Here is a 12,762-nt window from a genome sequence, read left to right as displayed (position 1 = left end):
TTTAAGTGTGCTGTTGCCACTTACAGCGGTAAGATTGTATTAGATAAATCATTTTGTTATTAATTCATTTGTCCAAATACTTCTACTACTTCTTATATTCAATTACATAAATCAAATACTAGCACTGCTGTAACATTAGTAACGTCACTGTATTTAAAAAACTTTGAATATACAGAAAACCCTGCTTTCTGTTCTTCACTAAAAACTCTCCTCCCTGTCCTTAATTCATCCCTGCTTTCTGCACATCTGCTGAATCACCCCAAACTCCCCACAGGTCGCTTTACAACAAGAGCTCTTCACATCATTTCAACATGCCTTAAGCCTCCTTGGGCTGCTAAGGGAATGAAAAACTCCCATGAAGTGTTTATTTATAGATGCTTTTAAAACCACACCTAACACCTATCCATTAGTTCCTCTCTTAACGCTGTTTGACAGATGATCACTATTTCACTCGTCTTAGCTCTTTAAAGCAACAGTCACTGTATTTACATGATAAAAATGTGCACAAGAGATGAGTCCGGTGATCACAGGTTACTTTTATTTTCTACTAAAATACATGTTTCATGCAGGTTTTGTCACTTTCCACAACAGTCAACAAAAACACAATGAATATAGAACCACCTCAAGGCCTTTTGCCTCACAACATTAGGCAAAGAATGATGTCTAAGTCACTCAGTAGTCGGTACAAATTTCTAGTGGCATTATAAATAGTGAGTCTTTATCTGTCGTTACATGCTGTTTCATGCTTTCATTTGATAACCAAAAGCCAGCCGCTCCTACCTGGTCATAATGAGCACTTGATTAATAATGCCAGGGGGAAAAGCCTGTTAGAAAATAGCATGCTTAATGCAGTGAGAACAGAAAATAAAGAAGTAAAGAAGAGAAATATTGCTTTTGAAAAGGAATGTTAAAAAATCTGTATGCAGCACATATGCTCTGGACAGATGTAGCTTGAAGAAAGTATCTCTCTCAAACTCAGATGTGGTACAGTTTGGTTGGTCTCTTCATCGATTAGCTGGATGTGGTGAGTAAAAAGTTGATGTTTTTCTTTTCTGTGCGGTTTGGTTGCCCACTTCGTGGCACCGACAGAAGAGTCTGTGGCACAGCTTGAGTCTAAACAGTGGAGTTGAAGGCATTTGTGAATCAGAGTTATACTAAATGTAAAGGAGAGAGTGAGCATGGAGCAAACTCTATGCTCTACGTTACAAGGCCTGCTATGATCTTCGTATGAAAATAAAAAGGAGGTAGGCAAATTCTCTCCACTGCTCAGAAAATACTGACAGTTTCATTAAATGCAGAAATGGGTTTGAAGTACTTGTCATCATGCTACACACACACAAAGCCTTTTTTAAAGATGACAGTCCGACACGGCATGCTTTAATTCACCCTTTAACCTTTTAAAAATAGTTCCTTCCTTTTACAGCTGCTTGCATATTAATACTATTAAGACTTCAATTACTTCTTCATGTAAACGAGGAGACAACAAAACACACGACTCATGCATGCATTATCATCTCCAGAATGTAGAACAACAGTAAACACAGACAGATGTTACTGCACGGCATATTTAGCGGCTTTTGCTTGGATTTTTAGGTTGCAGGAGATGTTAAAGAGCTTCCGCTAATACAGAAATTAAGCAACCACAATTCAACGCATCTTCTTGTCTTTCTTACTTCCCGTCTGCATGACATCATTAAGCGTAAACGACATGAACGCAATCTGCTCAAGTTCACTCTCTTTCCCGCACTCCAACAGGCACGAAAACTGATCCTTGTCTCCGTTGTAAGCCAGGTCTGAGTAGCCGCTGGGTCCCCTGTGGATGATCCGGGGCCGGTCCCACCCTGACGAGTGCAGGGGGGATCGGTTCAAATACACGCCCATGTCCCTTCTGCTGGACTTGTTGGTCGGGTGGATGAAGAGGAGCCAGGTTTGTGTGTCTGGAGACAAGAGCGACGTGCCACAAGCTTTGCTTTCAGCGTCATCGTTGGGGACGAATTCAGGAGCAGGGAAGCCGATGACGCTGCCCTGACAGCCTGAAGGTGGTTCAACGAGCTCTCGAGCCATGTGAGGTTTGTCGAAATACACACCGCTGTTTTCACTCAGGGCCTCACACCTGTGCCCTCCAGTGTGACGAGCATTACAGTAAAGGTGACTCCTGCCCTCATGGTCTATGATCTCGGCCATTTCACATTCACAAGACCTTTTTCGAAGCATCTTTCCTACATGCCATGTCTGACCAAAGTCTGCACTATATATAGACAAAGCACGTGGGTAGACTGTGAAAGGAATGGGAAAGGAACAGCATCTGTAAGGGACATAATAGGCGTACGCAGGGATGATCAATCTGCCGTTCTCCAGCTGAACACCATGGCCTGGACCCACAGCGAATGTGGCCCACTTATGGATAGCTTCCCCGATCACACTTTCTGTTAAGTCTCTTGCTTGTGTCCAGGTTTGCCCATCATCACTGCTGCTAATGCAGCAGAGACGCGTCTTGTTCTTACCTGTGATGATCTGCCTGGCCTCTGTGGTGTTCCCCCAGATACAGATAAAAAATAAGAACAGGGTTTTGCTGTTTTTCTCATAAACAGGGCAGGGATTCATAGTACGATAGTCTGGTAGACATGCTGTTGACAGCTCCTGACTGGAGGACCACTGGAACAACACAACAAAAGACAACAATTAAAAAGATGTGCACAGACAATCAGTATTAAAGGCTACTTTGATGATTAGTCTGTGTGAATAATAACCTGGACAGATTCATCTTCTTTCAACGTTCCTCTTCTCATAACAAGAATTTTGGCATCATGGTCACAGGCGGAGGATCTTTTCTCTGCAAAGGCGAGGAAGGTGTGACAGTGCCTCAGATAAATTAAAGCAGGAATCCTGTATGTTATACCACTTGGCTCCTTTTCAAACAAAGTTGTTTTGACCGGCTCCTCTCCACTGCCACTCTTTGATGGTGTGTTTCCCATGATGGATCACAGTTCCTGTGAATACATAATATTCAGAATACACAACAAGTCTTAGCTTCTTATCTTAAAACCACAGATTATCAGGAAGAGTTCACACTCCAGCAGCTCCACATAGACCCACATAGACACACATAGACGTGCATGGTGACACATAGCATCTAACGCATACTGTGCATGCATAACAAAACACTTACCTTCACTTGTCACTCTTTACATTTGTAACCCTTGATCTTTCCGTCAACGACATGATACCGTCTAATTTCACGCCACACCAGGAACCTCTGATGTTCACGACACTGATGCTATGGGTTCATAAGAAAAGACGATTTCACTGACACGAGAGGGACACTCACACTCGTTTCCGGGTTCGCTTAGAAGCGTTCTGACTAAATAAAACCTCGGGTTCAACTACCCATCACAGCAAAGACTCCATAGATTCCATTTAAGCGAAGATATTTAATTATATTCTGTCTTAATGACTGATAATGAAGTTAGTAAAGGTTAGGGCATAAAAGAAAAAACATATACGATACCAGTATCACGCATGCGCAATGCGGTCAAATCCGACTAGAAGCTAGCTAGCAATCGGTTTTAACGACCACCGGTCAAATTTAAATTCGTCTTGCTTAGTGAGTGGATACATTTTGTTATATACGGTGAAAAAATGCTGTACCCTCATACCAATATTTGTTAAATATCTTAAAGTAACACTTGCTGGCAAGGCGGACTATTATCTTATCGTTGAATTTAATCTTTGACTAGCTAAACTCACTGTTTCTTCCGCCTTTGCCTGTAAAGAATCGTTTACGTCTTTGCTGCCCTCTGCTGGACAGGAAGGCAACTATCGTTTTACATGTTGTTGCTAGGTTACTGAGCACTACAGTGTTGCTCACGACCATAGACTGTATAACAGTCATTGCTCACGATCAAATACAGTGTTGCAAATAGTGTCACTTCGGTTCGTGAAAAGCGTAGTTAACCCTTGAATAAAGAGCTGTTTCATGATAAATGGATCACACAAGCAAACAAGATGACTGCAGCAGCTTATAAATTAGATGACGGACAGAATTATGCCGCCAACTGTTTCCCAGCCCGGACTTTACTCCATCGAAGAAAAGAAGGTGGGTTAAGAGCCATTATAGTTTTTAGGGACTTATATTACAGTTTTCTTAAGGGGCTGCAATTAATCATTTTCCTTACATACAACTTTAAGTAAAAGGGCTTTTTGACAGCAATCCATCCACATTACACTGAGGAACTTTTGGAGGTAGTTATTTGTTTGAGATATTAGTGAAGCAAAAATGCCAATTTGTCTGGTTCAGGCTCTCCAAACGGGCAGAGGCGTGTCCAGAGTTTTTTGACTGGGGGGCCGAAAAAGGGCACCGACTTATGCAAGGGTGGCATAAAGTAGTGTGCGCACTAACAAAAGTCTGATTAACATTTATTTACCATATCTGTCTCCACCAATCGTAACAAACATTAAGGTGTTATACCTGGCCGATACCGAGTATCCCACCAATACTAGTGTGATAAAGAAATACACAAAATTTTTGGTGGAAAAGCACTCTCTGCTAGCACCGCACTATGGTTATTTGATTTTACCTCAAACCAGTTAAGTTAGGGGGGTTATTTGTGAGGGTACTGGGTCGGTGCATTGACTTGTATACTCGCTGATAGCCATTGCATTACAGGCAGTATCTGAGGCTGATACTGGTATCTGTACACATCCCTGCCTACCTTGTCTCTAATATATATCACAATCTAAATTAAATATCTTTGTGTTATGTACTGTTGGTTCAACAAAAAAGTGATATGAGCTATAGGAAGATATGATGAACTTTTTTTTTCTATTTTCAAGAACAAAACGGTGACTAAAAAATATTTGGCAGATTGTTTATAATGAAAATAAGTGCTAGTTGCAGCCCTTATTGACTGTTTCCATTGGTGTATCTGCATCCTTGTAGGTGCTGGTCACTGGCTGGTGGCTTACAGAAAGGCACAGGAGCAGAACTACAGGAACCTGCACAGAAGAATCAAAGGAACTTGTAGAAAATCTGAGAACAAGAGGGGCACTGATGCTCCTCATAGTAGAACATTAGATGGACTTTTTCTGGTAAGGCCCTGAAGTCTACTGATGTGCTCATTTGACAAAGTATAGGAACACCAGTTGTCTGTTTGTGACGCTAAACAATCACAGTTTTCTGTCTTAGCTCCAGTTACACTGTGTTGATAAGCCGTGTGAGCTCTGCTCTGTCGACGTCAGCGAGCGGAAACTGAATTCAGTAAGAATCGCTTTCACATTTGTTGTCAAGACTGTTTGTTTTTCTGGGTTCAACTGATTAAACATGTTATCTGTTCTGTGTGCAGGTCAAACAAGACGACCTCGAGGAGTTTGTCAATGTAGCTTACATCGATGCATCGATTAACTCTCTCTCTTTAGGTGATTATTCACATATATCATGCATATTTTATTCAATAAGATTTTAGGATCTTGACTTTTAAAGATTGCCTTTTGCTACAGAGTCTTTCAGCCGTTTCGGGTCTTTAAAAGAACTCAATCTGTCGTTGAACGGGCTCTGCAACATGACGACTCATGCTGCTGATTTCCCTCTGCTCGAGGTAAGATGATTTGCTTTGACTTACTATAAAAAAACACAAATGTAAGTACTATTTTTAATATTGTATGTTTCAGAAGAGAGAGAAACCTTTTTGTTGATAAAAAGAACTTGAAAGCCTTTCATTATTCCAGCTTCTTCCACATGATGGAGAAGCTTTGATATTAATCATCAACAAACAAAATAAACCACATGCTGCCAATTTAAGTTGTGTGTCTCTAATGATGCCGACATCACATCTTTTATGGACCTGTTTGATGTTTTAACAGAGACGTGTGGTCATGTTTATCTGAATGATTCATTTGAATCCTCACAGGTTTTGGATTTATCCTACAACAGTCTGTCAGCTGACGCTATCCTTTCCATCGGTCGGCTTCCTCGTCTAAAAGTCCTTCATCTGACTGCAAACCAGATTCATCATCTTCCTCCTAATCTGGGTTCTTCCAACACTGACGCAACTCAGCTGTAAGTATGTTATTGTCAGTGAAGCAGCAATATCTCTGTACTTCTCTTCTAACAATATTTGCTCATATGTTCTGGGAGAAAAACAGTGATTGTGGTCCCGCTTTTATTCCCAGGTCAGTTCTATCAAGCCTTGTTTGGTTTAATGGCTGTTTTTTCCAGTGAGACCGAAGCCGACTTTCCACATGACAGCTTTTACAAAAAACTTTGATATGAGTCACAGAGAAGCCGGCAGAATGAGAGACAGCTAATCCTTTTAATTACATGTTTTCTGCAGCAAAATGCAAATTCATTCTCTACAGTCTGATGCTGCCTCCAGTCTGCCTCTGACATTATTACTGCAGATTTATCCAATATCCAAGTATTAGCGTGCCTTTAAGGCTCCTGGTCAGAATCAAAGGCCGTGTGAGCAAAGACCTTTAACCAAAAGCTGCAAATGTTTTATAGTTTGATTGTCATCTTTAAAGATGTCTTCATCGTGACTCAATCATGTTGATCAGAATCTTAAATCTGTATTGTGGGATGATTTTCTTCATGTAACAACAGAGAAAGGCACATCAAGACACATACGAAACATTTCCCAAATTGACCAACAGGGGGAGCACAAACGTTTAAATTCACACTCGATACTGGGGAAGTTAATGTAAAGACTATACACCTGCTCTGCAGCCAGGTATATAAAGCAGAAATGTAAGTGCATACATATTGTATAGTACTGTCTTTATGTATTTAAGTGAATTATGAAACACATCCAGTATTTATCATTTATGATTCTGCTGAATTGTCTGTTTTCCCTCAGGCCTCCTCCAGGAGAAGACACGCAGTTTGAATCTCTTGAAGTCCTCATGCTGGACGATAACCAGCTGTCCTCTGCGGTCTTCAACAGTCTCACAAACCTAAAGAGGTGATGTGAAGTTTTCTTTATAAAACAAAGCACGACTTAAGCAAACAGAAAGAAGCAGTGGAAACATTCATTAAAGGGGCCTTATCTTTTAAATGCATATTCTCATGTTTTGAATGGGTTTCACATGTTTATTGTTCACGATGAAAAAGTGAAAACTGCATTATTCCGTGTTTTCCCGGAATCACCTTTTTAAAAAAGGTCGCCTCTGAAATGGGCTGTTCAGAACAGCTGCAGGTTTCTAAGTAGAACCCTGCTTTTGCTGAAATCGACCGATCGTCATTCACCATCATTCACCTCAGGCCGCCTTCTTGCACTAGCTTGTAGTCAAGTCGTTGTCAAGATTTCAACTTACTGTTCTGATACCTCCTGGTGATGCTTGTACATGTTAGGCCGAATAACCGATCCTAGAGCAGCCATGTTTTCTACAACTTTGGAGTGACAGTGCAGTGTGGCTGCTCCCCCACATGGGGAAGGGGCTACGCAGTCACTCCAAATGCTGTCAGCCAATCGCGGCTAAGGTCTGACCTTTAAATGGCAAAATGGCTTGTTCATTTCAGGAGGAAGTTTTTAAGTTTTTAAAAAGAAACAAACTTTAGCAACGTGATTCAAAAACACATCAGAATAACGATGATGATGACGATGATTGCAGAGCTAAATGATTTCCCCTTTAAGCCTTTTTTTTCAATTATAGGCTCAAGTATTTAAACCTGCAGGGGAACCGCATTTCTGAAATACCATGTTTACAACTGATGGGCTGTTCTGTTGAAGAGCGAGGCGATGAGGAGGGACCTGGTAAGTGTGGATTTAATGATGTAGATGTCTGCAGCCTCAGAAATATATTGATTTAGTCATTTTTATCCCCTTAATCCAGCCCATGCTGAGCCAAATCCTAACACCGATGAACACTTCAGGAGAATCTCGCAGGTAATTCACAAACAGTTGATGCTTGAGATGCTCATATTCAAATCTTCATGTAAAACTTGTGTGCGTCCTGTATCTGTTAGATTTTTGACGAGGAATACTGCAGAGGCTCCTGTTTGCCTCTGCCAGCGCTTCAGTTCCTCAATTTAGCCGACAACAAGGTGTGTTGAATAACTCGTATAAATAAATCAGCCACGGGCCCCTCTGAAAAACGAGCTAACGTGTCTCATCAGCGTCTCCTCATCAGATTGCTGAGGAAGAAGCTCTGATGGCTGCCGCTCTTTTCCCAGCGCTTCGAGAAATCGATATTCACTCCAACCCTCTGACCACACAGAGGAGTGGTAATCCTTCTCTTTTCTCCCGCAAGAGGCCAAAAAAAAATACAGCTCTGAATTTTAAATCCTGGAATAACCTTCATGTCTTCGTTTGAGCACAGGAGACCCTCCCATACTCACGTATTACCTGCATGAGAGACTGGGGATAACGATAAAGCGCAAGAAGATGCAAGAAGCTGTGAAGCTGCCATTGAAGGTGTTTACTGATCCAAAATGGAAGGTTGGATATGTTTGGAATTCTTAACATTGTCTGATTATGACCTTCCAGATTTTCCTTAATGAAAATTTTGCTTTTCAGGTGGAAGAAAGAATCCCAAAGGTGTCCAAGAAGCGTGTGCTGAACGAGGCACTTGAGAAAAGGGAGACTACTGTTAAGACAGACCACTTCTTTGTAACTCAGGTACTCTGTAACCTTTGGGTTTATTCATGCTTTTCAGAAATAAACAGTGCACAATTGTCACTCTTTGCTTCACATACAGGCTGCAGATGTTCCCAAATTTGGGTTTGATCTTCAACCTGATGACAAAGAAGCTGCAGAGACGAGAAACAAATCCAAGGCGGTTACCGTTCCCAAAGAATTCCCGTGCTATGAAATGTTAATGGATGAAAAACCGAACCCTGATGTGGTGGAGTCCGTTGGTAGGGACTGGTAGTTTCACCTGCAGCTATTTCGTGTTTGCACATTTTCCTCAAGCTCTTCAATAAAAGTTTGGCTATACAATCACCCCATTATGATGAGGGTTATTAAAGTTTTTTCTTCTTTCCGCAGGAATCCAAACAGCTGTTCGGATGCTGGAACACACGCTGAAGAGTCTCAATGTTTACAGAGACGCCAAACCAAAGCTTAATAGCATCCAGACAGCGTACAGAGAGAGAGAGAAAAGGGTTCGCTGATTTGTGTCAAAAATGATTTGCACTCAAAATAACCATAAAGAATGCAGTATGTCTCGCAAGTGAAGAAGTTCTTATGACTTTAAAACTACTTTTCTGTATGCAGATAAAGAAGCTTCCACCTGTGAGGCTGACGAAGCAGCCGACTGAGAGGGTTGATGAAATGATCAAAGCACTCAAAGAGACTTCATCAATAAGAGCAGTCCCATTAAGTACGCACACTTCTTATATAAAACATCTCTCCCACCTTTACCTCTAATGACCTCTGTATTGCAACGCTTTGTTTTCTGTTCAGGCAGCGCCATAAATAGATCCAGTGTTACCAAGCAGGACTACAAGGAGGCTCAGTCTCTGCTGAGGGAGATGAAGACAAAGTACAAGATGGTCCATAAGAGAACAATGGAGCAAGTAGCCAGCATCGAGTGTGAGAGAAACAGAGACACACTGCCACCTGTGAACTCTAATTAACAATCAAGTGCTCAGTTAAGCTGCGATTTTTCTTCTCGCCATGAATAACACCTTGTTGTTGTTGTTGTTGGCATACAATTGGTGTGAGTGGAATTGATGACAACACGCTGCATAAATAAAAGCTGTGGTGAGTAAATCTTGTAATGCCTCAGAGCCAACATGTGCTAAGGAATGAAAGAGTGGCTGAGGTTGCAATTCATGTTTCATTCTGTTATCTCGAGAACCGAATTTATATATTTTGTTACTATGAAAAAATGTAGCGTGTTTCTCGTGGTAATTAATCTCCTTATGGCAATAAAAAAGGGCAAAAAAAAGATAAATTATCAGGAGAAAACAACTTTTGTTTCTTCGAGATCACGGGATAATTATTTATTTTTATTCAACAGTTAGTTCTGACCAAGTAATCTGATTGGACAAGAGACATTCCATGAGTACTGATATAGAGAGCAACATCACTGGGACTGTGTGTATCATCATTCAGGCCGGCTACACAAAAGAAAACAATAAAAACAATCATAACAGGAAACCTGGCTCTCCTCACAGCCTTACAAATACAGACCAACCCATCTGCTGTTGCCCCTCACCTTTTATACCCTGTTACCTGCCTCCTTGTATCAATCAGGCTGAAGCTCTGTAATCAGTGCCAAGTTGCTTCAGGTGGAATCAATCACCCCTCACCTGTTGTTCAACGAGACTAAATCATGTTTAAACAAAATACTCAAATTTACCTTCATAACAGGTCTGACCAAAACATACATATTATAGAAGAAGTAAATATTCACTTTTCTTTTGTTTAAACAGAAAAAATAAGTTCATGAAAGACATTATTCAACATTTTTTTCAGGTGGTTTCTTTACAGACTGGCAAAGGAGACTGAGGTCTCCATGACACTCTGAATCACACAACAGACTCTTTTTTCACTGTTTGCATGATAAATTAAAACATACAGGCGACTTTGCTCATCATACAAAGTCGCTGATCTTTGATAACTTTAGACAAACACAGTAGCAGGAGAATGTTTGGCAACAGCCCAGCTTCAGTTAAGTTGTGGAACTAGCTGAGTCGGTGGAGCAACTTGCCGCTTGTGCAACTGTTGTATAAAAGCAATATCACACTCAAAGTCGAGATGTACTGAAACATCCCTCCCTCTCATGTGATATTGCTAAATTAAATTGGCAATCACAGTGAGCTCTGTTTTCATTCTTTTTGACATTAGCTATGGCAATAAGCTGTATTTCCAAGTGTATCTTTGGACGTCGCTTTGGTTTCAAATGTTAGTCTTTAAACTTTGTTGGGTTCAGGCGTCCGTTCCCTGCATGAGGAGAGCCACAGAGTTTATTATAATGTATCTTTCCGTAGTTGTAACTGGGTGGCATCTGTGTTCTGTCTGTTCCCATGAGTCAGTGTGATTATCACTGTAGCAGAGATTGAGACACTATGATTGATGATGGAGCAGCTGCACCACCACTGCTATGACCGTAAACAATATTGCATACAGGCACAGTTTGTATGAGTGTTTGCCACAAGAGTTCAGCTGTTGCAATAAACAGTTAACTGGGATTTCTCAAATGTTGTATTTATATTGTTTCAGTCCAATAAGAAGTTGCAGCATGACCTTGAACGTCCCACCCTGTACTTGTAGTATTATCTTTTAGTCTAGTATCATGCTACAGGCAGTGGTAATCAGTGAGGAAAAAGTGTTTAACAGGACATGCTTTGTATGACCTCCCTATGCTAAAGTGTCCTATACGGCAATGCCACTTTATAGGTGCTGCTCTGACTGCCTTCATTCACTCATTAAAGTTTCTGATCAGTGAAGAAAGACAATAAGTCCATGACTCAGACCTAAAATCGGCCTAAAAAACAGACGTTGAAATAAGTCCGGACCTGACATCAAAAACCTAGGTCAAGAACAGAAGTTAAAAACCGAGGTCAAGAACGGACGTCAAAAACCAACCTCAAAAATGGACACCGAAAAGGGTCCGGTGTCACAGTTTGGATTTGGAAACACAGCATGTCACCTTGAATGCACCCCTGCTCACTCACTCATGCCTCAGCCAATCACACGCCGCCTGCTCTGCTCCACTGCAATCAGTTCAACCACCTACACCTGCGGACCACAGTATTTAAGCTTCACTCACCCACTGGTCTGAGCCAGACTGTTCCTCTGCAATGCAAGTCTTTCCAGCACTCTGTCCCAGACTGATTTCCTGTTGCCAACCCTGCCTGTTTCTGACCCATGTCTTTCGTCGGCCCTATGGTTACCTAAATTAAAAGTAATGTTAAACCCTATTTTGCAGAAATACACTCTGAGAATGTTAACTTTGCAGCTCACTGTAGCTGGAGCCTAAACAGCTTCTTTTAAACACGTCATTTATATCTTCCCCACAGGTTGATGCATCATATTCGACAGTCCTTCGAGCTTATAGTGGAAGCGTTTTCATCTCTGGTCATGTTCTGTTTGTGTTGTTCACTCCCTGTTTGATTTCACGCTCTTCTCCTTCATACGATTTCAATTATTTCTCTCTGAGCAGCTCTCAGACGAGGAATGTGCTCTGAGCACAGGTGGAATAAATCAATCGCTGCTCTGGACATATTTCATCAGGTTGTACATGATCACTTTCATGTGGGGATGTTTCCCTGCTTCTGTATGGATTACATGGTAAATAATGTATGTACGGGATATGTGCAAAGCAGACACCATATTGTTACTATTGTATATAATTATATGAAAATGATTTACATTTCCATTGTGTTTCTTTTTAACTGTTAAAATGATTTATTATCCAAACTATTATTTATGTATTTCTTTGTTCTGACTTTATTTTATATGTATTAAAAAAGTGACACAAACACATCTGTAGGCAGCATCTAAAAATGTTAAATTAAAACACCCAAAGTAGTTTCCATATATATTACTGTGTGGTTAACTGAGTTTGTTTGATCTGCTAAATTATTCTGCATATGTCAAACGATCAATATCTATCTGACCTATAGCAGATAAACAGCTGTCCTGCAGTCTGAGGGTCTTTTCATCCATAGCAGCATATTTGATGGTAATGAGGACACGGAGCCAAATGGCAGAGACCTGACACGCTGCACAAACACTATTTTCCAGTCCACTGGAGCTCCAATCAGCAGAGCTCATCTCTGTCCCAAATCTATCTGCTCACCGTGATTGGATTCTATTA

General features: G+C 40.9%; 2 protein-coding genes across 2 annotated transcripts; one reads left to right on the top strand and one right to left on the bottom strand.

The window, feature by feature from the left end:
* Positions 1-522: 522 nt before the first annotated feature.
* Positions 523-3,264, bottom strand: neu3.1 (sialidase 3 (membrane sialidase), tandem duplicate 1). Its single transcript, XM_069665606.1, has 3 exons — positions 3,170-3,264; positions 2,751-2,990; positions 523-2,655 (listed from the first exon to the last, which is right to left on the bottom strand). The coding sequence occupies exons 2-3, from the start codon at positions 2,973-2,975 to the stop codon at positions 1,648-1,650; spliced, it is 1,233 nt and encodes a 410-aa protein (XP_069521707.1). The 5' UTR covers positions 2,976-2,990; positions 3,170-3,264; the 3' UTR covers positions 523-1,647.
* Positions 3,265-4,005: 741 nt separating this feature from the next.
* Positions 4,006-10,217, top strand: xrra1 (X-ray radiation resistance associated 1). Its single transcript, XM_069671771.1, has 17 exons — positions 4,006-4,096; positions 4,940-5,088; positions 5,186-5,257; positions 5,343-5,415; positions 5,497-5,594; positions 5,907-6,055; positions 6,852-6,956; positions 7,648-7,748; positions 7,828-7,898; positions 7,970-8,038; positions 8,125-8,218; positions 8,314-8,432; positions 8,511-8,612; positions 8,692-8,851; positions 8,982-9,097; positions 9,210-9,315; positions 9,399-10,217. The coding sequence occupies exons 1-17, from the start codon at positions 4,006-4,008 to the stop codon at positions 9,569-9,571; spliced, it is 1,848 nt and encodes a 615-aa protein (XP_069527872.1). The 3' UTR covers positions 9,572-10,217.
* Positions 10,218-12,762: the final 2,545 nt, after the last annotated feature.

The sequence above is a fragment of the Semicossyphus pulcher genome, unplaced genomic scaffold (genome assembly GCF_022749685.1).
Source record: "Semicossyphus pulcher isolate SPU_LCO1_2020_fin unplaced genomic scaffold, fSemPul1.0.p SCAF_10, whole genome shotgun sequence".
In the NCBI taxonomy this organism is placed as follows: Eukaryota; Metazoa; Chordata; class Actinopteri; order Labriformes; family Labridae; genus Semicossyphus; species Semicossyphus pulcher.
This window is presented reverse-complemented; position numbering and strand designations above follow the sequence as displayed.